This window comes from Artibeus jamaicensis, unplaced genomic scaffold (assembly GCF_021234435.1).
Source record: "Artibeus jamaicensis isolate MK-2021 breed Jamaican fruit bat unplaced genomic scaffold, CSHL_Jam_final contig_482, whole genome shotgun sequence".
In the NCBI taxonomy this organism is placed as follows: Eukaryota; Metazoa; Chordata; class Mammalia; order Chiroptera; family Phyllostomidae; genus Artibeus; species Artibeus jamaicensis.
In genome coordinates this window covers 5167197-5189541 of record NW_026521857.1, presented here as the reverse complement: position 1 = coordinate 5189541, position 22345 = coordinate 5167197, and the positions used below count along the sequence as shown (strand labels likewise).

The 22345-nt window shown below is 39.2% G+C and overlaps 1 protein-coding gene across 4 annotated transcripts in view; it reads left to right on the top strand.

Moving 5' to 3' along the window:
- The first annotated feature begins 208 nt into the window (after nucleotides 1-208).
- DTNBP1 (dystrobrevin binding protein 1) overlaps nucleotides 209-22345 on the top strand; it is a 177172-nt gene continuing 155035 nt past the window's right edge. Inside the window, exons 1-3 of one of the 4 annotated variants that reach the window (XM_053668214.1) lie at nucleotides 209-424; nucleotides 9568-9621; nucleotides 19832-19882. In XM_053668214.1, the coding sequence (XP_053524189.1) occupies nucleotides 369-424; nucleotides 9568-9621; nucleotides 19832-19882 (161 nt within the window). In that variant the 5' untranslated portion in view covers nucleotides 209-368. Of the gene's footprint in view, nucleotides 425-451; nucleotides 614-9567; nucleotides 9622-19831; nucleotides 19883-22345 lie in introns of those variants that run through there. The other 3 variants (XM_037147923.2, XM_037147924.2, XM_037147925.2) reach the window with 3 other exon arrangements.

Below are 22345 nucleotides of genomic sequence, written 5' to 3'. Positions count from 1 at the left end.
CGTTGCACTCAAAGGAGCCCTCAACAATCTATCTCGGAACCACTTCCATTCTAAAATGAAAAATGAGCTGGCCCAGACTGGGCCACAGAACTGCACTGAGCCTCTAGCTTTCTCTGAGGGGAGGGTAGAGACACCTCTTATCCGCAGTCCTAGCTGGGCACGGCCCACTGCGGCTGCGCGGGCCGGGCTGGGGCGGGGCGAGAACGCGCGAACCCGGTCGAAACACGGAAGGGGCTGGAAAGCGGGGACCTTTGCCGGGCCGGGGGCGGGGCGGTCTACCCGGGTGTGGAGCTCGCGGGTGACAGGTGTGCGGAGCCAAGGCAGCGGCGGAGGTCTGTGACCTGACGAGAGGAGACACGGTGGCGGGGATGCTGGAGACCCTGCGTGAGCGGCTGCTGAGCGTGCAGCAGGATTTTACCTCCGGGTGGGTATACCGAAAGGGAGCCGGAGAGAAGGCGGGGTGATCGCCCGGGCCGGGCGGAGGAGCTGGGCTCCAGCCCGGGACACCGCCTCCCTCCCTTCCTGCACCCAGGTCCAGTCCTCTTCTGCGCTTCCCATACCCACCTCGCGGAGGAAAGTAACGAACTTTCCGGCGTTGGCCTAGCGGTACAAAGTAAGTTAGGTACCAACCGTTCGGCTCTGACTCGCGCCCCAGGGGACGGGGTATTCTGGAGCGGCCCGGCGGCGTGCGCCGGGCACAGGCTGTACCCCGTGCCGCAGGCGTCCGCGGGCCGGAGGAGGGGCGTAACGTGAGAGGGAGCGTACCTCCTCCCCTTCCCGCGATACGGTGGCCCGCGCCCTCTCTGTGCTCTCGAACTCCACCGGGACACCTGCCTTCTCGGGCCCCACCGGGAGTGGGACCGCAGACCCTTCTCCAGGTCGCCGGCCGCACAGCTTTTCCGGTCACGGCCGAGCAGTGTGCGTCTAGTCTCAGCTTTCGCCTTTAACCCTAGGCATGGCTTGTTGCCTCTTCCCCTTTTGCTTTCTCTCTCTACCTTTGCCCCGATTTTAGCTCCGCAGCGAAGAAACTCTCGGGCAAGATAAACAACAGAACCACAGCAATATTATTAACGCCTATTGGTTAAGAGCAAAAATCAAGCGCTTCTCAAACTTTGCTTAGAATCACCTGGGCACCTTTAACAATCCTGATGCCTGGGTCGCAGCTCATACCAATTAAATTAGACCGGGAATGGGGTTTTAAAGACCACTCCACACCCCATCCCCCGCCGGTGATTCCACTGTGTGCCTAGATCTGTGAACCACAGGTTCTCATCTACCACTTAAGCAAAAAATCTGCAAGTTACTAGAATTGCCTCAGTTTCCACGACTGTACAGTGGGGTTATTGTGGGGATTAATGAATTAGCATGTAAAATCTATGTCACTATTGTTGTTACTTTGCGTCCTTTATAAAAGATTTGTCATCTTTAGCTCACAAATCCTTTGGAGAATGCTGTGAATATGAGAGCATCTTGAAAATGCTGTTTTAAATTTCTCATCAGAAATATGTTAAATTTTTATATCATTGATAAAATTGAACAATTTTAATTCAATCAAGTGACTATTGAACAAAACTGTTTATATTGTTTACCATTTGTGTGCTGAGTAGTAATAACCTGGCAAATAGCCCAGCACTTACCCATAAAGCCTCTTTGGTCGTTTTGGTATTCTTAATGACATTAATTATACATGTTCTAGGAGTCATTTATTGATGGTGTGTTTGCATCCTTCTTTTTATATAGTGACTTCTTTTCATAGTGTAAAGTATTACATTGAAAAATTTTGGTGTGATGATGGAATGGTCTACTTGTAACGTGAACATAGTACAGCCCTGTTAGCATTATTTCAAGGAATTCCTTGATAGACTAGCAGTCCATTTTCTGGTAGTTACTGTAACTCTCCAGGTGGTGTGGTTGGTTGCCTCAGAACCCATTCACACACCCGACCTTTGCCTAAGAAAGTTAAGCTTACCTAGGAATACGGACTCTGTACCAGAACCATCCTAGGAGAGCTGGATAACCTGACTTTAGGGAGAGGGTTCAGGGGATCTGATTAGAACTGTATGGAAAGTGACTTCATGAAAGATGCCATAGAGGGTGGTTGGTTTGGGATTAGACATCCTGAGAGGGCTTTCATTCCATTTAGGTCCCTTGTTGGCTTTCTCCTTACACAGGTCACTGTCAGCTGACAAACCACTGGACTGCCGGTGTGTGCCTGTTGCCTGGCAAAGAAATAAGTAATTTCCAAGTGATAGCTGTCTTCTGGTTGACTGGAAACTCTAAACTCTGCTCACTTTTGTTAGGTTCTCAAATTCCCATGCAGGTTTTACCAAGAAAAAAAACCCTTAATTTATTTTAGTGAACACTTACATATACAGCTTGACATTAACCTATTTTACACAATTGGATATTTTGCCTTGCTGAGAAAAGATGAACTTAAACACAGCACATGTGTATATTGTGTGAAGGTACTGAGGGAATCAAAGATAAAAGTGACATGGCTCTCACTTCCCCGAATTATCACACTGGACCTGGCATTCTTTTAGAACACTTGGCGGTAATGCCTGTAAAAAGCCAGAGCAGCTCAAATAATTGGAAACTCCAAGTGTTCAGGTTGGCCCTGGGAATCAGTCCGTTAGAAGTGGAAGGTCTGGGCCTTTTCTGAGCTGTTGCAGTGTGGCTAGCATTGCTTCACTGTCACAGAGAGCAACATCCTCATCTTGGTGCTCATTTTCAACTTTTGAAAAGTCACACAACTGGAGCTTAACTGCAGGAAAATTTTCTTTTTTAAGTAAAATAAGATTATTCTTTATTCTCACAGGAGAACATCACATTAGTGATTAAACCTTATTCAATGGATACCATAAATTTCTGCCTTCTATTCAAACTAAGAAAGAATTCTTATAAAGATAATTGGTTAAAGGCAGTGTAGAGATTGCTGGTGGCCAGTGGAGGACTGTAGGTTCTCCATGGACTTGTGGCCTTTTTTGTAACTTTTTATTCAAAATAACAGTATGTCAAAATGAGATAAAATGAGAAGTATGTCCCTTTCTGACATAAATGGGTGGCTAGCTGGCCCAAAGGCCACAGGATTGAGGGGACTGGCTGTGGGCCTCACTCTTCCCCTCACTTGAGTCCTGATTAGATTTAACCCACTCAGAGCTTGTGCAGTCTTTTGGAGAGTGCATGTAGAACACCTGCTATTAAGGCCTGGCTTAAGTTCTGAGGGAAACTTTTCGATAGCTACACTGAAGCACATACTTCACATCTACCCTGGGCTTTGATTTTTACCTTTGGAATAAAGACCAAAGGCCTTAGGATTGAAGTATTCAGGCATGACAAATCCTTCAGGGAACTGAAAATCAGATTTATTTATGGTTTACAGCTGCCTGGCACCTGCTGGCGTTTCCTGTTTATAATGCTCTGGGTTCCTGTGGCTAGGGATAGAGAATGTGATATTACTAGTTGCAACCAAGACAGTGGGTGTTCGCCCCTCAGAGCCCCCTGTGTCGAGACCTCTACCCAGTATGCTCATTCTTACTTCCCCTCCTGTAGTATCAGAACCTGCTCAAAAGAGGGGATCTATTAGTCTAATTTGCAGTGTGGTAAAATGGTGAGGTTTTGCCTGAAATGTTGACTCTTCCAGGACTGTTCACCTTTTTAATAAGCAGAAAGCTATCTCAGTATTCAACTTGATCTAGTAGATAGTTACTGAGTTCCTACCAAGTGCCAGACACTAGATTAGGCACCCAAACTCTCCTTTCTCATAGACGCTTTTTTCATTTTTGTCTTTAAAAAAAAAGGTTGAAGAGGTCACATGCTCAGTTTTACACAGCCTTTGCTAAGCAGTGTCTATATATTGAACTACATCCTGGGGCTGCAAAATTGACTAAAAGGTTTCTGCCCTCTGTATGCCCTACACTTGTGGTGTTAGAAAGCCAAGAGGAGGCAACTGAGTGTTAAAAGTACAAGTGATGTGTTATGTGAGCCCACAGAAAGAGTCATTAGATCAGGTGTATTTGCAGAAGGCTTCAAGGGGGAGGTGTCTTCTGAACTGAGCCTTGTTGAATAAAGAGGGATTGTGGTACATTTAGTTAAGAGTCTTTCAAAGGTGGACGATAAAGCTGGAAAGGAAGTTTAGTGACTGATAATAGAAGATCTTTAATGCTTTGCTAAGTTAATACATTTAGCAAATATTGATTGACTGCTTTCTCTGTGACAGATATTTTTCCAGAAGCTAGGGATATAGCAGAGAATATGCGAGACGGCAAATAACATCCCTGCTCTCATTCTAGTGGCAGGAGACAAGTGTCTAGAAAAGGTCATATGTACTGTTACTAAAAATAAAGCAGCTTAAGGGGGATTGAAAATGGGGTGATTGTTTTATATAGGATGGTCCTGGCTTATTTTTAGGTTTACTGAATCTTTTAAAGGTTTTTGTGAAGTGGAGCAACATGAGCCTGTCTAGATTTCTGGAAGGATAATTTGGGAGGCAGTGTGATGGAGGGCTAGATATGAGGAACAGGGAAATCATTAAGGAGGCTGTCAGTGAAGGTCAGGTGAGTGGCGGTAATGCAGGGCTGGTAGGAATGTAAAGAAGAAATGGACCTGACAAGTGCCAGTCAGATTTGTAAACAGTGAGATCCAGGAAGTAAGAACAGTGGGGAAAGTGAGGCTATTAAGTTTTGGAGTTTCTTAAATGATGTCATTTCTTCCACGCTGTCATTTGCCAGTGTGGAAGAATTTAAGAATAGTTTTAAGAGAGAAGGAGCAGTTGACAGTAAATTTGTTGTGAGTTAATTTAACAGCTTGGCCTCCAAAAGTTAGTTAGGAATTTAAGAAACACTCAGCAGAGAGGTCAGAATTCAAATGGTGTATTTGGGATTAATTAGGATGTAGTCTGAATTTCTCTCCCTTTTCTGAATCTGTGCAGCTTTTGTGTGAATCCCTCAGGGTTCGGAGATTAGGGGGTCATGTGTACTTGTAAGTGCGATTGATGCTTTTGTGTTTCCCTGGCTTGCTTTTAGAAAAGAAAAAAATGAACATTAATGCAAAAATACAGTAGACTGGATTTGTATTCATAAAGAGAATTTAAAGTCAGAGTAGTGGAGACATGTTCTTATATGATGGGAGGAATTGAACCTAGATGATAAGATATGCCAACTAATATATTTTGTGGTGTTTTAAATTAATCATCCTTATCTTTTATAATAGCTGATGAAGTTAGATGAGTAGGAAATTGAGGTGCAAGTAAGTAGATTGTCATCAGGGTTACCCCATGACATTGAATCAGCAGAGAAAGCACATTTTCTGTTCTTCAGTCATTGTAGCGCTCTCTGTATCATTCTGTTTATCTCCTTTTTAATTTTTTTTGTCTAAGCAGTTTTGCTCATCACCTCCATTTCTTAGTAAGATGCCTCCATGTTAGTATTTTCCACAAAGCTTGAATAAATAAATGTGTTGGTGTCAAATTAAGGTTAAGTCTTTGGGACAATCTAAAAATAAATTATTGAAGCACTATGATGAATTTGAGGTTTAGTGCTTTGAACTCAAAAAGGCACATTAGTTGCTTTTGGTAGAAAATAATTGTCAGATGGCTCACTTAAGTCTGTATATTAATATCCTCGCACAGCAGCACTTATGTCTTCCTGGGGGTAGACAGTAGACAGTAATAGGAAGTTTGGGAATGGCGAGGAAGCCGTGTGTAGGAACTGGTGCGTGGGGGGACCTCCTCTTTATTTCATGTTGGCCAAGTAATGTTAATAGCTTCTTACCTTTCTTGATGGTGACACTTTTTATTTGAATTAGCTCTATAGTTTACAGAATGCTACAAAAGTCATATTTGGAATTTTATTTAATTCTTGTGGCAGATCATTATGGTCAGCACAACACTACCATTGTATGTTTGTGGCAGCTGGGGTATTTACGCCCGGATCCGTATTTCCTTCTCGGTGTGTCATAAGACTGCGATAGATTAGATGAACTTTATTGGTGGGTTATTTCCAACATAGGGTCACTGTAAGAAACTTAAGTAGACTTATGCCAAAATAAAAAACGTCAAGCTATTTTCAGTTGAGTTCTTGATGTAGAATGTATTTTAGAATCTTTTTGCTTTTTTGGTTACTTATTAAATATATCTGACCTCGTATATTTTTCAACTTAAAATAAGAATCATTCAACCTTTTTTTCTCTCCTGAATTTTATTGACTGTTTCTCTTTTCCTTCTAGATAACTTTGTTTTCTCTAACAGTTTCTATTGTGAATTTTGACACATTGCCAATTTATATGGAAAAGATGTGATGAGAAAAATGAATATCTGAAAGACTGGGTTTAAAATTTTTTTACAAAGTTTCAAATATACACAAAAATAAAATATAGTGACCCCCCCCATCTCCATTTTCAGATTCAGCAGTTGTCAACTGTTGCCACAGTTGTTTTGTCTCTCCCCTTATTTGTAAAGTACATCTCAGGCTGGTCTTTTATTATCTGTCACACATCAGTTTGCATCTTTAAAAAAACACAGATACGACATAAATGCAACGCCAGTATCATACCTAATAAAATGAACACTAATTCTTTGACAGTATCAATTATCTAGTCCATAATCAGATTTCCTGGTTCTTAGAAAGTCTTTTTACAGTTGACTTCTTCAAATCCAGATCAGATAAGTTCTACACATTACATTTAGTTAAAGACCAATTTTTAAGGCAGATGGTAGTTAAGGAAGCACATGGGGAAGCTCTCATTGATTTCTTCAACAGTTGTATTTTCAGCTTCATGTAATATTCCCTCTTTCTCTGCGGTTCCCAAACTAATTTGGTTTTTTTGGGGTGGATGGGTGGGGAGAGAGGAGGAGAATCCCAAAGTTGATATATTAGAAATGAGAAGTTAAAAAGTTTATTTTATTTTTAGAGTGATCTTTATTGAATCCTAACATTACATAATAATCCCAAGTTCTGCACTTTTAAAGATATCTAGAACGTTAACATGAGTGGAACTCATGGTTAACATTATGTAATATATTGAATAATAATTCAATATAAGCAATTTATATGAGTACAAGTGAAAAAGAGATGTGACATTCAATATTAATTACTTTGATTAATAAAATAGTACCATGCTCAGTTTATAGGAAATGATTTGAGTTTAATATGACCAAAAATAAAAGAAATAGCAATAGCAGTTATGATTATTTCTCATTTCTTCATGCACTATTTCTGACTTGTGGTTTGTTCTCTCCTCTCTTTCATTATAGATATAGGTGTATAGATAGCCAGAGATACTTTATTTTGTACTGGCAAAGTAGCCAGTCTGCTTAACTCCCTGCCCCCCAACTTCTTATGTTTTACCTAACAGATTGGTACTACTTTATTATTTTTTATTAAAGTATAAATGTTATACAATAGTTTCAGTTTCAGATATACAGCATAGTGATTTGACATCTATGAATCTTATGATATGCTCACCACACTTGAGTTGAGTGTTTATCTGTCTAGTAATCAACGGTGTGAAGTTATCACACTATTATTAACTGTATCCCTTTCACTTTCTTCACCCATCCTCCTCCCCTCTGGCAACCATCAGTTCTGTTTCTCTGTTTTTGTTTAATTTTGTTTCTTTGTTTTTATCTTTTTAATTCCATATGTAAGTGAAATCATGAGGTATTTGTCATTCTCTGTCTGACTTAGTGCTGAAAGGTTATTTTAGAAATAAATATTTGACATACCAACATAGGTATATGTGAGATCACATAAGAGTGGTCAGAAGAGAGTCTTAGCAGTTCCCTTTCAATACCCTTGTAACAGCTAACCATACACAATTTTCCTGAATCACTAAAAATAATACTAAAGTAATTTTGAGTGTAATACACTGCTGTGTAGGCTGTCTAGACTACTTCGCATCCTACTACGCATATCAAAACTAAGTGCTTTTCTCAAACTTTGGAGTAGAATTGGTAGAACATAGCTATCAAAATACCTTTCTCTAGTTGTTGTCTGATCTGCTTTAAACCAGATTTACTTCTTTCTCCAGGACAGGTTAGACTTTAATACAGTTCCCTAGACTCATCTTTAGAAATACACAAATTAATTTGTATTAAAGGGATTACATAGTCTTTTGAACATTGTAGAGATATCAGTCTCATCAATATTTTAATTTTTTGAAAAAGTACATAGAGTAACATAAAAATCTTTGTATGAAATTGGCATCCCAATTTGCCAAAGGCATTTGATCAGAAGTTGCCTTCTGGTGTTTAGCCAGACATTACTGACAAAAAGATGGAGTCCTGTGTCAGGGTTTGCACGAATAGTTGTGCAGATCATACACTGCACAGTACAGGGTTGGGACATTCGTATGAGAGTCAGCTTGTATATTAGCACAGTTTCTGGCTGATGGCAGGAAGGTGTCTTGAGGAAGAAGCACTTATTTCTGTGTTTACAAAGGCTGTATAGGGGCTATCAGTGGTACTATGGCCTGTGCTTCAGACTTTATTTAGAAATGAACATTTGTCGAAGTGATCAAGAAGAGCATGTACAGCAATATCTCATATGAGATTATATCATAATCTAGCACTTACTTTTTGGCAACCTCAATAATATAGGACAGAGTCCACAGCCAAAAGAAGGTAAGAGTAGACCATTGAAGTGAAATAAATTATACAACGTTTATGGACTTAATATTTTATATATAGAAAGGTATTTCATTATATATATGCATTTGTGGCCCATTTATGTTTTCTAGCATATATTTTCCATTTATATGGTTTCCCTTTCTATTTGCTTTAAAAAACCAAATAGAAGGGAAAGAAGCTATATAGTTAAGTAGCTTGCAGAAGCAGAAAGTGATAGCTGATAAACAGATGGCCAGTGGTGGAGATGGAAAATTTACATTTGAAAAAAATAGATGCAGGATTCCCAAACAAACTAAAAAACTAGTGTAAATTGCTATCAAGCTGGAACATGAAGAGGCATTCCTAGCTTGGAAACATGTGAGGACAGTACTGTTTTGCCACAAAAATGCAGTCAGTGGTAGTAATAAATTATGACCTGGAGATTATGAAAATGTTAGACTATACCACATCCTCTTTAATGAGAGAGGTTTGTAATACATTTTAGAAAGCTTTTTATAAGTAGCTAAAATTTCACCAAATGTTGGTACTTACAGATTTGAGTATCTGTCATAGTATTTACCTAATAAAATGTGCTGCTTAGCTTTGTTAAGCCTGCCAAATTTACTAGTCTGATTACATTTAGGAATTGTTTCTTAAAAAAAGAATTTGGGACAAATATCATAAAAATTTTTGCTACAAAGTTTTCATTTGTAGTGTTTCACATTACTAAAGAGTAAGACTGCTTGTTTTTACTATGTACTAATAATGTTTGTTACAGATTTTTTATTTGGGATAGCTAACAAATAATAAACACTATATGTTTTTACAAATAATTTTTCTGTAGAAATACTTAATTCTTGCTAAAAAAATTTAGCTCATCTGACCCAAATAGGAACAGCTGTGAAGTTTCTGTTGAATATTTTCTTGAGCTCTAAGAATATTTTATACTTGTTGAATTATAGGTTGAAGACTTTAAGTGACAAGTCAAGAGAAGCTAAAGTAAAAAGCAAACCAAGGTAAGCATGGGATAAGATTTAATTTATTGTGACTTAAGTTTCATCCAGCTCTTGGTTGTAGTCATAATAGTATAATTACTTCAATGGGTTTTAGATCTCTTGAGTGCATCTGATTACAAAACAATTTATTGATTCTTTCTAAATTTTGTAACACTGGAAAAGTTTTTGATGAAATTGTAAGATGGTTGAAAAATGATGTAAAAAGTGTAATTGTTTCACTCTGACAATCAGTGGTTGTTGTTCAATCACAATTAATCATTTTTATTTGTACACTAAGAAAAAGCAAATTAAAAATCCTGCATATTAAGAAGCAAATTAGTAATGGAACATATTTGACAAGCAAACCTCTTTAGCCCCCACTACCTATTTTGTATGGAAACTCTGCTGTCATTTTTTGAAAATAATGTTTCATTGTTTATGCTGTTACAGTTGTCCCAATTTTTTCCTCCTTGGCCCCCTCCATCCAGCCCCCTCCCAGTTCTATAGTACATACCCAGACTGTTGTCCATTTCCATGGGTCCTTCATATATGTTCTTTGACTAATCCCATCAGCCTCTTTCAAAGAGTCCCCAGCTCCCTCCTCAACTCTTACCAGTCTGTTCCATGTTCTGTGCCTCTGGCTCTCTTGCTCATTGGTTCATTTTGTTCATTAGATTCCTCTTATAAGTGAGGTCATATGATATTTGTCTTTTGCCGATTGGCTTATTTTACTTAGTATAATACTCTTCAGGTCCATCCATGCTGACACAAAGGTAGGATCCTCCTTTTTTCTGCCGCATAGTATTCCATTGTGTAAATGTACCACAGTGTTTTGATCCACTCATCTACTGAGAAACACTTGTTTCCAGCACCTGGCTATTGTATATAGCACAGCTATGAACGTAGGGGTGCATAAGTTCTTTAGAATTGGTGTTTTGGGATTCTTAGGGTATAGTTCCAGCAGTGGAATCACTGGGTCAAAAGGCAGTTCCATTTTTAATTTTTTGAGGAAATTCCATACTGTTTTCCACAGTGGCTGCACCAGTCTGCATTCCCACCAACAGTGCACTAGGGTTCTCTTTTCTCTACATCCTAACCATCAATTGTTTGTTGATTTATTAATTATAGCCATTTTGGCAGGTGTGAAATCATATCTCATTGTAGTTTTAATTTGCAGCTCTCTGATGGCTAGTGATGTTGAGCAATTTTTCACATGCCTATGGGCCATCTGCATGTCCTCCTTGGAGAAGTGTCCGTTCAGGTCCTTTGTCCATTTTTTAATTGGATTGTTTGCCTTCCTAGTGTTGAGTTGTATGAGATTTTTATATATTTTGGAGATTAAACTTTTGTTCGATGTATCATTGGCAAATATATTCACCCATGCAGTCAGTTCCCTTTTCATTCTGTTGATGGTTTCTTTAACGATGCAAAAGCTTTTTAATTTGATGTAGTTCCATTTGTTTATTTTTCCTTAACTTCCCTTGCCCTAGGAGATGTGTTAGCAAAAATATCACTATGCGGGATATCTGAAATTTTACTGGTTATGTTTTTCACCAGGATTTTTATGGTATCACAACTTATATTTTATAAGTCTTTTATCCCTTTTGTATTTATTGTGGTGTATGGTGTAAGCTGGTGGTCTAGTCTCATTTTTTTGCATATCCAGTCCAGCCCAGTCTGGTACCAGTCCAGTTCTCCCAACACTATTTGTTGATGAGGCTATTATACCATTGTATGCTTGTGCCCCCTTTGTCAAATATTTATTTACCATAGAGACTTGGGTTTATTTCTGGGCTCTCCATTCTGTTCTGTTGTTCAGTGTGTCTGGTCTTGTGCTAGTATCAGACTGTTTTGATTACTGTGTCTTTGTAGTATAGTTTGATATCAGGTATTGTAATCTCTCCAACATTGTTCTTCTTTCTGAAGAATGCTCAGGCTGTTCGGGGTTTTTAATTTGTTTTGATTACATATATTTTTTGAAATATTTGTTTGTGAAATATGCCATTGCCATTTTAATAGGAATTGTGTTGAATCTATAGATTACTTAGGGTAGTATGCACATTTTAATGATGTTAATTCTTCCATCCATGAACAGGGCATATGTTTCCATTTATTTATATCTTCCTCAGTTTCTCTTTTCAGTGTTCCGTAGTTTTCTGAGTATAGGTCTTTTACATCTGATTAAGTTTATTCCTAAGTACTTTACTTTTTTTGTTGTTGCTGTAGTATATGGGATTTTCCCCCTTGGTTTCTCTTTCTAGTAGTTCATTATTGGTGTACAAAAATGCCATCAATTTCTTGTATCCCGCTACTGTACTGAATTTAGTTATTAAATAAAGTCATTTTTTGGTGTAGCTTATAGGGTTTTCTGTGTCCACTATTATGTCATCTGTGAATAATGACTGTTTCACTTTTCAGTTTGGATGCCTTTTATTTCTTCTTGTCTGATTGCTGTGGCTATACCTGGAATCTTTTTGTTTCTAGTACAGCGTTGAATAAGAGCATGAAAGTGGACACCCTTGTCTTGTTCCTGATCTTAATGGAAACACTTCTAGTTTTTGCCCATTGAGCATGATGTTGACAGTAGGTTTTTCATATATGCCCCAATTATATTGAGGCATGCTCCCTCTATTCCCACTTTGCAGAGTGTGTTTATCATAAATGGGTGCTGGATTTTATTGAATACTTTTTCTACATCTATTGATAAGCTAATGTAATTTTTGTCTTTCATTTTGTTTCTGTAGTATATTATGTTTGTTGATTTGTGAATATATTGTGCCATCGTTGCATCTGTGGAATAAATCCCACTTGGTTATGGTGTATGGTCTTTTTAATGCGCTGCTGGATCTGGTTTGCTAATATTTTGTTGAGGATTTTAGCATCTGTGTTCATCAGACATATTGACCTGTAATTTTCTTTGTAGAGTGTTTACCTGGTTTTGGAATTATAATAATACTGGTCTCATAAAAAGAGTTTGGGAGTCTTCCTTCTTCTTAAACTTTTTGGAATAGTATGAGAAGGAGAGGTGATAGTAAGTAATTCTTGGAATGTTTGGTAAAATTTGCCTGTGAAGCCATCTGGTCCAGGGCTTTTGTGTGTCAGAAGTTTTTTCTTTTGATTACTGCTTCACTTTCATTAGTTGTTATTGGTCTATTCAGTTTTCTCCTTCTACCTGATTCAGTTTTGGAATGTTGTATTTTTCTAGAAATACACAAATTATCCATTTCACCTAGGTTGTTCGATTTCTTTGCATATAGTTGTTTATAATAATTTCTTATAATCCTTTGTATTTCTGTGGGTATCAGTTGTTACTTCTTTTCTTTCATTTCTGATTTTATTTATTTTGGTCCTCTTCTTTTCTTGATGAGTGTGGTTAAGGGTTTATCCATTTTTGTTTATCTTTTCAAAGAACCAGCTCCTGGATCCATTGATATTTTGAATTGTTTTTTTAGTCTCCATGTCATTTAATTCTTCTCCAATCTTGATTATTTCCTTTCTTCTACTCACCTGGGCTTTGTTTATTGTTGTTCCTCTAGTTCTTTTAGATGTAGAGTTAGGTTGTTTATTTGAGATTTTTCTAACTTCTTTAAGTAGGCCTGTGTTGCTATGAACTTCCCTCTGAGGACTACTTTGCTGTGTCCTATAGGTGTGGGATTGATGTGTGTCCATTTTCATTTGTTTCCAGATCCTTTTTTTTTCTTCCTTGATCTCAGTTTTAACCCATTCATTGTTTAATAACTTGTTGTTCACCCGCCATCTATTGAATGTTTTTGAGTTTTTTCGTTGAGGTTGGTTTCTAGTTTCAAGCCATTATGATCCAAGAAGATGCTTGATATGATTTCAGTGTTCTTGAATTTGTTAAGGTTTGTTTTGTGTCCAACCATGTGGTCTGTCTTTGAAAATGATCCAGGTGGGTTTGAAAAGAGTGTTTATTTTCCTTCTTTGGGGTGAAATGTTCTGTAAATACCAATTAAGTCCATTTGTTCTAGGGTGTCATTAATGCCCCAATATCCTTGATTTTTTGTTTGGAAGAATTATCCATTGTTGGCAGTATGATGTTAAAATCCCCTATAGTGACTGTGTATTGCTGTCAACCTCTTTCTTAAAGTCCTCCAAGGTTTTCTTTATAATGTAGGTGCTCCTATATTGGGTGCATATATGTTTTAAGGGTTATATCCTCTTGTTGGACTACTTTCTTAAGCATTATGTAGTGACTTTCTTTGTCTCTTGTTATGGCATTTTTTTAAAGTCTATTTTGTCTGATATGAGTATTGCTACCCCAGCTTTTTTTCATGTCCCTTTGCATGGAATATTTCTTTCCATCCCTTCATTTTCATCCTGTGTAAATCTTTTGATCTGAGGTGGAACTTTGTAGATAGCATGTATAGTGAGTTGTGTTTTCTTATCCATTCAGCTCCCCTGTCTTTTGATGAGAGCATTTAATCCATTTACATTTAAGGTGAGTATTGATAGGTTGCCATTGATTTGTTGCCATTTTATCCCTTTGTACTTGTGTTCCTCTCTCTCTCTCCATTTTCTTAAAACAGTTTCTTTAGCATTTCTTCCAATGCTAGTTTAGTGGAGATGTGCTCTTAATCTTTTTCTTTAATGTGGTGAATGCTTTATTTTGCCTTCCATTTTAAATGAGCCTTGCTGGATAAAGTAGTCTGGGTTTCAGGTCCTTGCTTTTCATTAGTTGGTATATTTCGTGCTAGTCTCTTCTGGCTAGTGTTTCTGTTGAGAAAACAGCTGATAGCCTTATTGAAGCTTCCTTGTATGTTACTACCTATTTCTCCTTTGCTGCCTTTAAGATTCTCTCTTTGGCTTTAAATTTTGCTTTTTAAATTGCGATGTGTCTTGGAGTGGGCCTTTTTAGGTTCATCTTGCTTGGGACTCTCTGTGCTTCCTGAAGTTTCTTCTTCACCAGTGTAGGGAAGGTATTTTCATTATTTTTCAACAGGTTTTCTGTCCCTTGCTCTCTCTCTTTTCCTTCTGGTGTCCCCATGGTGCAAATATTGTCACATTTTATATTGTCTCAAAGCTCCCTTAAACTGTCTTAGTTTTTTTTGAGTCATTTTCTTGTTTTGTTGCCCTGAGTGTTTATTTCTGCCTTTTTTCCTCTGCTTCTTCTAACCTATATTGCTAGTGTATTTTTCATTTCGGATGTTGCATTCTTCATTTCTACCTGGTTCTTTTTCTTGGTATATTTTACTGATTGTGCTCTCGCAGTTGTCCCATTTGTTTCTTCACTTCATCCCTCCCCCTCCACCTGGTACTCCCCATTCCCTCCAGCATTCCCCCACCCTTAGTTCATATCTGTGGGTTGTACATACAAGATTTTTGGCTTCTCCACTTGCTATACTGTTCTTAACCTCCCCTTGTCTATTTTGTACCTACCAGTTATGCTTCTTATTCCCTGTACATTATCTTCCATTCTTCCCCATCTCCTTCCCTGCTGATAAACCTCCATGTGACCTCCATTTCTGTGATTCTGTTCCTGTTCTAGTTGTTTGCTTAGTTTGTTTTTGTTATTTTTAGGTTCAGTTTTTGATAGTTTGTTGTCACTTTACTGTTCATAGTTTTGCTCTTCTACTTTTTCTTAGATAAGTCCCTTTAACATTTTGTATAATAAGGGCTTGGTGATGGTGAAGTCCTTTAATTTCACCTAGTCTGGGAAGCACTCTATCTGCCCTTACATTTTAAATGATAGTTTTGCTGGATAGAGCAATCTTGGATGTAGATCCTTGCTTTTCATGACTTTGAATACTTCTTTCCAGCCCCTTTTTACCTGTAAGGTTTCTTTTGAGAAATCAGCTGATAGTCTTGTGGGAACCCCTTGGTAGGTAACTATCTCCTTTTCTCTTGCTGCTTTTAAGATTCTCTTCTTATCTTTAATCTTGGGTAATTTAATTATGATGAGTCTTGATGTGTTCCTCTTTGGGTCCAAGCTCTTTGGGACTCTGGGCTTCCTGGACTTGTATGTGTATTACCTTCACCAGATTGGGGAAGATTTTTTCCAGTATTTTTTCAAATACATTTTCCATTTCTTGTTCTTTCTTTTCTCCTTCTGGCACCCCTATGATTCAGGTGTTGCCATGTTTAAAGTTGTCCCAGCAGTTCCTAAGCCTTTCCTCATTTTTTTGAATTCTTGTTTCTTTATTCTGTTCTAGTTGAATGTTTATTTCTTCCTTCTGTTCCATATTGTTGATTTGAGTCTTGGTTTCCTTCCCCTCAGGTGAAGGGAAACTGCTGTTTCCCTGTATATTTTTCTTTATTTCACTTTGCATGGCCTTTACTTCTTCCTCTCTTTTGCATTTGTACTCAGTCATTTCTGTGAGCATCGTGATTACCGGTGTTTTGAACTCTGCATGTGATAGATTGGCTATATCCTTGTCACTTAGTTCTTTGTCGGGAGTTTTGATCTGTTCTTTCATTTGGGCCATATTTCTTTGATTGGGCGCACTTGTTACATTGTAAGAGGCAGAGTCTTAGGTATTTGCCAGGGCAGAGCAACTCACTTCACTGTGTTGTGCTATATGTGGGGGAGTGGTTAGAGAAGGAACAGTGCTACTTTCTCAGCTCTTGCTCCACTTTCAGGCACTTGCTTGCACTACCCACAAGTGAATTGTGCCTTTCTGGTACTGATTCCCAGGCGAGTTGTTTTGTGTATGTTCTAGGACACCATGGACCCCTCTAGTGGACTCTCCTGTCAGACTGCCAGTTTTTCTCACTATCACAAACCCCACAGACTTTTATAGCAAGAGGTTCTGAGGCTTTTTTTCCCATGCTTGAACCCTGGGTTGTGTGGTTTGCCTCGCTCCCCAGTAACAACTGGTTTGTCTGCAGTTCCTCCTGGTTTATCCACAGATGAATATGGGACAACCCAGTCTGCCAGCCACCACCTTGCCCACCCAGTCCACCAGCTGCCACCTTGCCAGGGGTCTTCTTTGCCCTGGCTGCCTGTCCGCCCCTCCTACCAGTCTGGATGAATGTTTCTCCTTTAACTCCTTGGTTGTCTGATTTTTATACAATTCTATTTTCTGGCAGTTCTGGTTGGTTTTTGTTTTTAAATTGGTTATTATCCCTCCTTTGGTTGTGTGAGGAAGCGAAACTTATCTACGTACATCTCCATCTTGGCAGCAAGCTCCCCACCTGGTTCTTAATAATAGTTTCTGTGTCCTTTTTTTTTTTCTTTTAAAGGTTTATTTTATTCTCATTCAAGACAGAGGGGAAGGGCAAGAGGGAGAGAATCATCAATATGAGAAACACCTGCTTCCTGCTTGTGCCCCAGTGGAGGATCGAGCCCCCAGCCTGGGCAGGTGTTCTGACTAGGAATTGAACTGGTGACCTTTCAGTTACAGATGGCACTGCAACCAACTGAGCCACTCTGGCCAGGACATCTTCTTATCTTTTCTAAACCCTGCTTCATTCTCACTGTCTGAACACTTCAGGTCTTCATAATTCATTAGCATCCTTGGGCCAAAGTGGTATCTGAGGCTGTTGGAGCTGAGATGGAGGCAGAGTGGGGCAGCCAGGGCAGGTGTTCAGGCCCCTATGGGAGGACCCAGAGATGAATGCAGGAGGTAGATCTAGAAGTGGTTCTGAGGTAGGAAATGAGATCAGGTGGAGACTGAGCCTGGGTGTTTGGACTAGAAATAGGGATGGGGCTGGGCTTGCAGCTCAGGTTGTCTGTGTCCTTTTTCATGCTGATGTAGTTCTCACTAAGATCCTTGTAGCTCTAATAAGTTCCTTGCAAGTTCTCACTAAGCTCCTTTAGCATCCTTACAACCATTTTTTAAACCTCTGTCTGTAAATTGCTTGCCTCAATTTCACTTAGCTCCTTTTCTGGGGATACGTCTCTTCCTTTCAACTGGGGTTGTTTCTTTGTTTCCCCAGTTTAGGTGAGTCTTTTTGGTTGTTTCTACATATTAAATTGATCTGGTTTGACTCCCTGACTTCATGGGGCAGCCTTCTGTGATAGGAGTCCTCTGAAACTCCGTGGCTCAGTCTCCTTGACCTCCTGAGCTGGATGCTCTAGGGATGCCCTTTGTGTTGTTAATGTGAGCTCTTTTATTGTTTTTGGGTTTTGGTTGTGGCTCATGCCTTTGTGGGTCCTCCCTGTTGGCTGGCTGACAGATTCAACCTCCTCATGTCTTGTGTGCTGTTGTAGAGGTGCATAGAGGTGGAGAGAGAGTACGAATATCATAAGAAATAAAAAATGAATATGAGAGGACTAAAGAAAAGAAAAACGATTTTGAGAGGGTAGAGGGAGGAGAAACAGTAAGAGTAACAAATAGAAACAAGGAGAAGAAAGGGAAAAGATAATATTTACAACAAAAACAAGAAAGAAGAGGAAGAAACAAAATGGAGTAAGCAAGGGGAAGAGTAGAATGTGAAATTTATAATAAAATATAGTGAAAAAATAGGAAACAATTGAAGAAAAGTATTAAAAACCTATACAAAAGAAAAAAGGCATATAATGAAAAAGACTGAGGTAGAGTTTAGTGCTTGTCTGCTGGCTTCTCCTTTCTTTTGGATATGCCTCTGGTTTTCTGAAGCTGGTATAAGCTGATGTCAGATGTTTTCCCCATGTAGCTCTAGGCAGCCTGTTTGAAGCTAAAAGCGATTCACATTCTGTGGCTGTCTCCTCCGTGCTTGGCTGCAGCCAGGGTGATCCTCACTGCACTGTGTTGCTGGCTGTTTATCTGTGCTAGGCACAGGGTTGGGTCCACTGGCAGCAGAAGCACCATAGTTACCTCTTGCTCCAGCTTCTGCCTGCTATCTTGCCGTTAATGTAGCTGCTGCACTGTCTGTTTCTGAGAGGGCTTCTGGTCAAAATGGGAGGGCGGGACCCCTGGCTCTCCTGTGGAAGGTGCCATTCAGACTTCAGGGAAGATGGTGGATGTGTTCACATGTCTGAGACTGTCCTAGATTATTTCCTGAACTCTGCAGGATTAAGCCCCTAGTAGGGTAGCAAGTGGGGCCTCCAGAGCCAAGAATTTGGGTTTGATGGCATTGCTAGGCTCTCCTGTGAGGGGGAAGCAACAGTCTGTTTTCTAGGAGAGTTTATGGAATGGTTGTGCCCTAAAGCCAGTCTCTAATACTCCTGAATCTGCCAGTGTTGCTATCTTTTTTGTAGGGGATAAGGTGTAGGTTGAGGGCAAGTAAGAAAGATGTTAGTTAGGGCAAGCAGGATGTCAAAGGGTGTGGCAAGGGGGATCCCAGATGAGGCTAGGAGGCTTACAGAGGCTGGGGCAAGTGGGTTTTCCCAAAGGATGGGATAATTGTTTTTTCCCCGGGAGGGGAAAAACGATTGCTCTTCTCAAGAAAAACGGCTGCTACCATATGGTGTTCTATCCCAGCACCAGGAACCCGGCAGCAGCTCCCCTATGGCTCTCCCCCAAACCTCTCACTCTTGATTCTCCCCACCCCAGTGTAGACAGTGCTGCCCTCCCTCTGCCTGAGCAAAGGGAGTGGCTGGGAATGCAAATCCTATGTGTTAGCCTTAGAACAAAAGAAAGGGAAAAAAAGGAAAAAAATGGTGGCTCTCTCTCCAGTGGGATCCATTTTTCTCCATTAGGCAAAAGAAATCCATGGCCTTTCATCACTGGATGTTTCATGTATGGGTGATCCCAACACTGGTGCTTGTATTTGGGAGCCGGGGCTGAGGTCCAGGCCTCACTCCTCTCTGGGGGGAGCTCCTCAGCTGTGCAGCCGCCTCAGCCACCACCCATAAAATCTGCTGGTCTCCACCTGTAAAGCAGTGCCAGCCCCTTTGGAGCTAAATTTATCTTTCCACAGGTCCTGGGAGGTGTTTCCACCGGCCCTAGTCCTCAGTTGTTCATTTCAGGCGGATGTTCCCCTTTTACTTTTATTTTCAGCTTGGTTCTGGGAGGCGTTGTAAGATAAACTCGCCTACTCCACTGCCATCTTGCTGCCAGCCGGAGCATATGACCAAATTTTGCTTTAAATCTAGAAATCATAAACTTTAAAAAAAATTCTTATTTTGCCCTATATTAAAGCATGTATTATATTATTAGTTCTGAAAATAATCTATAGGGCAAAGTCATGGTTGATAGAGATATTATGGTATATTGCTTTATTTGAAAACTTTCTCTAAAAGTTTAGATAAATTGCCATTTTAAATATTTCACATTACAATTGACAATGTCAAAATCCTTGTATGTAACTTTTTTTCCTAAGTAAAATAAGTGGGTTTTTTTTTTTGCAGGACTGTTTCTTCTTTGCCAAAATACTCTGCTGGACTAGAACTACTTAGCAGGTAAGTATTTTCATTTAAATACGATGATTATGCTTCTGACTATTTTATTGTCTAAAAATATTTTATAATTTGGCAGATAGAAACCTTAAAAAAACTAAATTTTATCTGAACATGATGATTGGGAATCATTACTTCTCTGAGGGGCTTTTATTTTTTTATTTTTAAAGATTTTATTTATTTATCTTTAGAGGGGAAGGGAAGGAGAAAAGGAGAGAAATATCAGTGTATGGTTGCCTCTCATGAGTCCCCTACTGGGAACTGCCCTGCAACCCAGGCATGTGCCCTGACTGGGAATCGAACCGCGATGGTGTGGTTTGCAGGCCTGTGCTCAATCCATTGAGCTACACCAGCCAGGGCGAGGGGCTTTTATTTTTCACAGGTTAGTACAAAGGCCATTAGGCCTTTGAGCAGATCGATCAGTATTGTATTTACTAGTCAGTACTTTATTACAAGTACTTATTATGCTCATAGTTTCTTTGTCACAAGAAAGTCTTTTTTCTTTAGAACTAATATTGAGTTGAAGAAAACCATTTTAAACAGTGGATATCTAAATCACAATTTTTTGATAATTAAAAATTGTGATAAAATACACATAACATTTACCATCTTAGCCATTTTCAAGTGTACAGTTCAGTAGTGTTTAGTATACTTACACTGTTGTGCTCCCAATCTCCAAAACTCTTTATCCTGCAAAACTGAAAGTCTGCCTGTTAAACAACAACTCCCCATTGTCCCCTTTCCTTCCCTTCACACTCACTGACTCATTTTGAGCAATTTCCAGTCCTGCAAGCTCTGTACACAGTAAGGGTCCTGTTCGGGTTTGCCATTTTTATCTTTTATAAAACCATATGTTTAGTGTACCTTTTCTATGTTTAGATGCACAAACACAATTGCATTACAGTTGCCTACAGTAATTAGTATAGTGACATTCTGTACCAATTTGTGTAGCCCAGGTGCAATAGGCTATATCATATTGTCTAGGTGTGCAGTGGGCTATAACATCTAGGTGTGTAAGTACACTCCTGTTAGCACTATGACAGAATCGCCAGTGACGCGTTTCTCGAAACACATCTCCATTGTAAAGTGACACCTGACTGTGTTCCGTATTGTCCCTGTGCATTCATACTTTAATGACCCCTTGGGTGGCTTCCACCTTTGGCTGTTGTGAATAATGCTGCGGTGAACATGGGTGCACAAATACACCTCCAGACCTGCTTTTAGTTTTTAGGGGTATTTACCAGAGGTGAAATTACTGTATCATATGTTAATTCTATTTTTAATTTCATAAAGAACTACTACACTATTTAACATAGCAGCCGCTATGATACATAGTACCATTTTATATTCCCACAGCAGTGCACAGCAGTGCCCTTTTCTCCACATCCTCACCAAAACTTATTTCTTCAGTTTTTTTATTTGTTTCTTTGTAGATATTATGATTGGTGTTAGGCGGTATCTCATTGTGGTTTTGGTTTGTGTTTTCCTAATAATTGATGATGATCATCATCATCTTTTCTTATGCTTATTGGCCATTTGTGTATTTTTAGAAAAATGTATATTCAAGTCCTTTGCCCATTTTTGGAAAGGGTGGTTGTTTCTGTTCTTGAATTTTAGGAGTTCTCTACATATTTTGGATATTAATCTTTTATCAGATACATGATTTGCAAATATCCTCCCCCTTCTGTGAATTGCCTTTTGACTCGATAGTATACTTTGGTGCACAAGTTTTTTATTTTGATGGTCTAATTTGTTTAATTTTTTAAATATAGTTTATTGATTACAGTCATAATCAGTAGTCCCATTACAGTAGTATGAGACTACAGTAGATTACAGTAGCTATTACAGTTGTCCCATTTTTGCCCCTTCACTCCCCTCCACCCTGCACATCCTCTCCCACTGATATTCTCCCCCTTTAGTTAATGCATCATACTTATAAGTTCTTTAGCTTCTACATTTCCCATACTATTCTTACCCTTCCCCTGTCTATTTTCTACCTACCATCTATGCTATCTATTTTCTGTACCTTTGCCCCCTCTCTCCTCCTCCCACTCCCCTGTTGCTAACCCTTCGTGTGATATCCATTTCTGTGATTCTCTTCCTGTTCTAGTTGTTTGTTTAGTTTGTTTTTCTTTTTTAAGTGTGGTTGTTAATAATTGTGAGTTTGCTATCATTTTACTGTATGTGTTTTTTATCTTCTTTTTCTTAGATAAGTCCCTTTAACATTTCATGTAATAAAGGCTTGGTGATGATGAACTCCTTGAACTTGACCTTATCTGAGAAGCACTTTATCTGTCCTTCCATTCTAGATGAAAGCTTTGCTGGATAGAACAATCTTAGATGTAGGTCTTTGTCCTTCATGACTTGGAATCATTCTTTACAGCCCCTTCTTGCCTGTAAGGTCTCTTTTGAGAAATCAGCTAAGTCTGATGGGAACTCCTTTGTAGGTAACTCTCCTTATCTCTT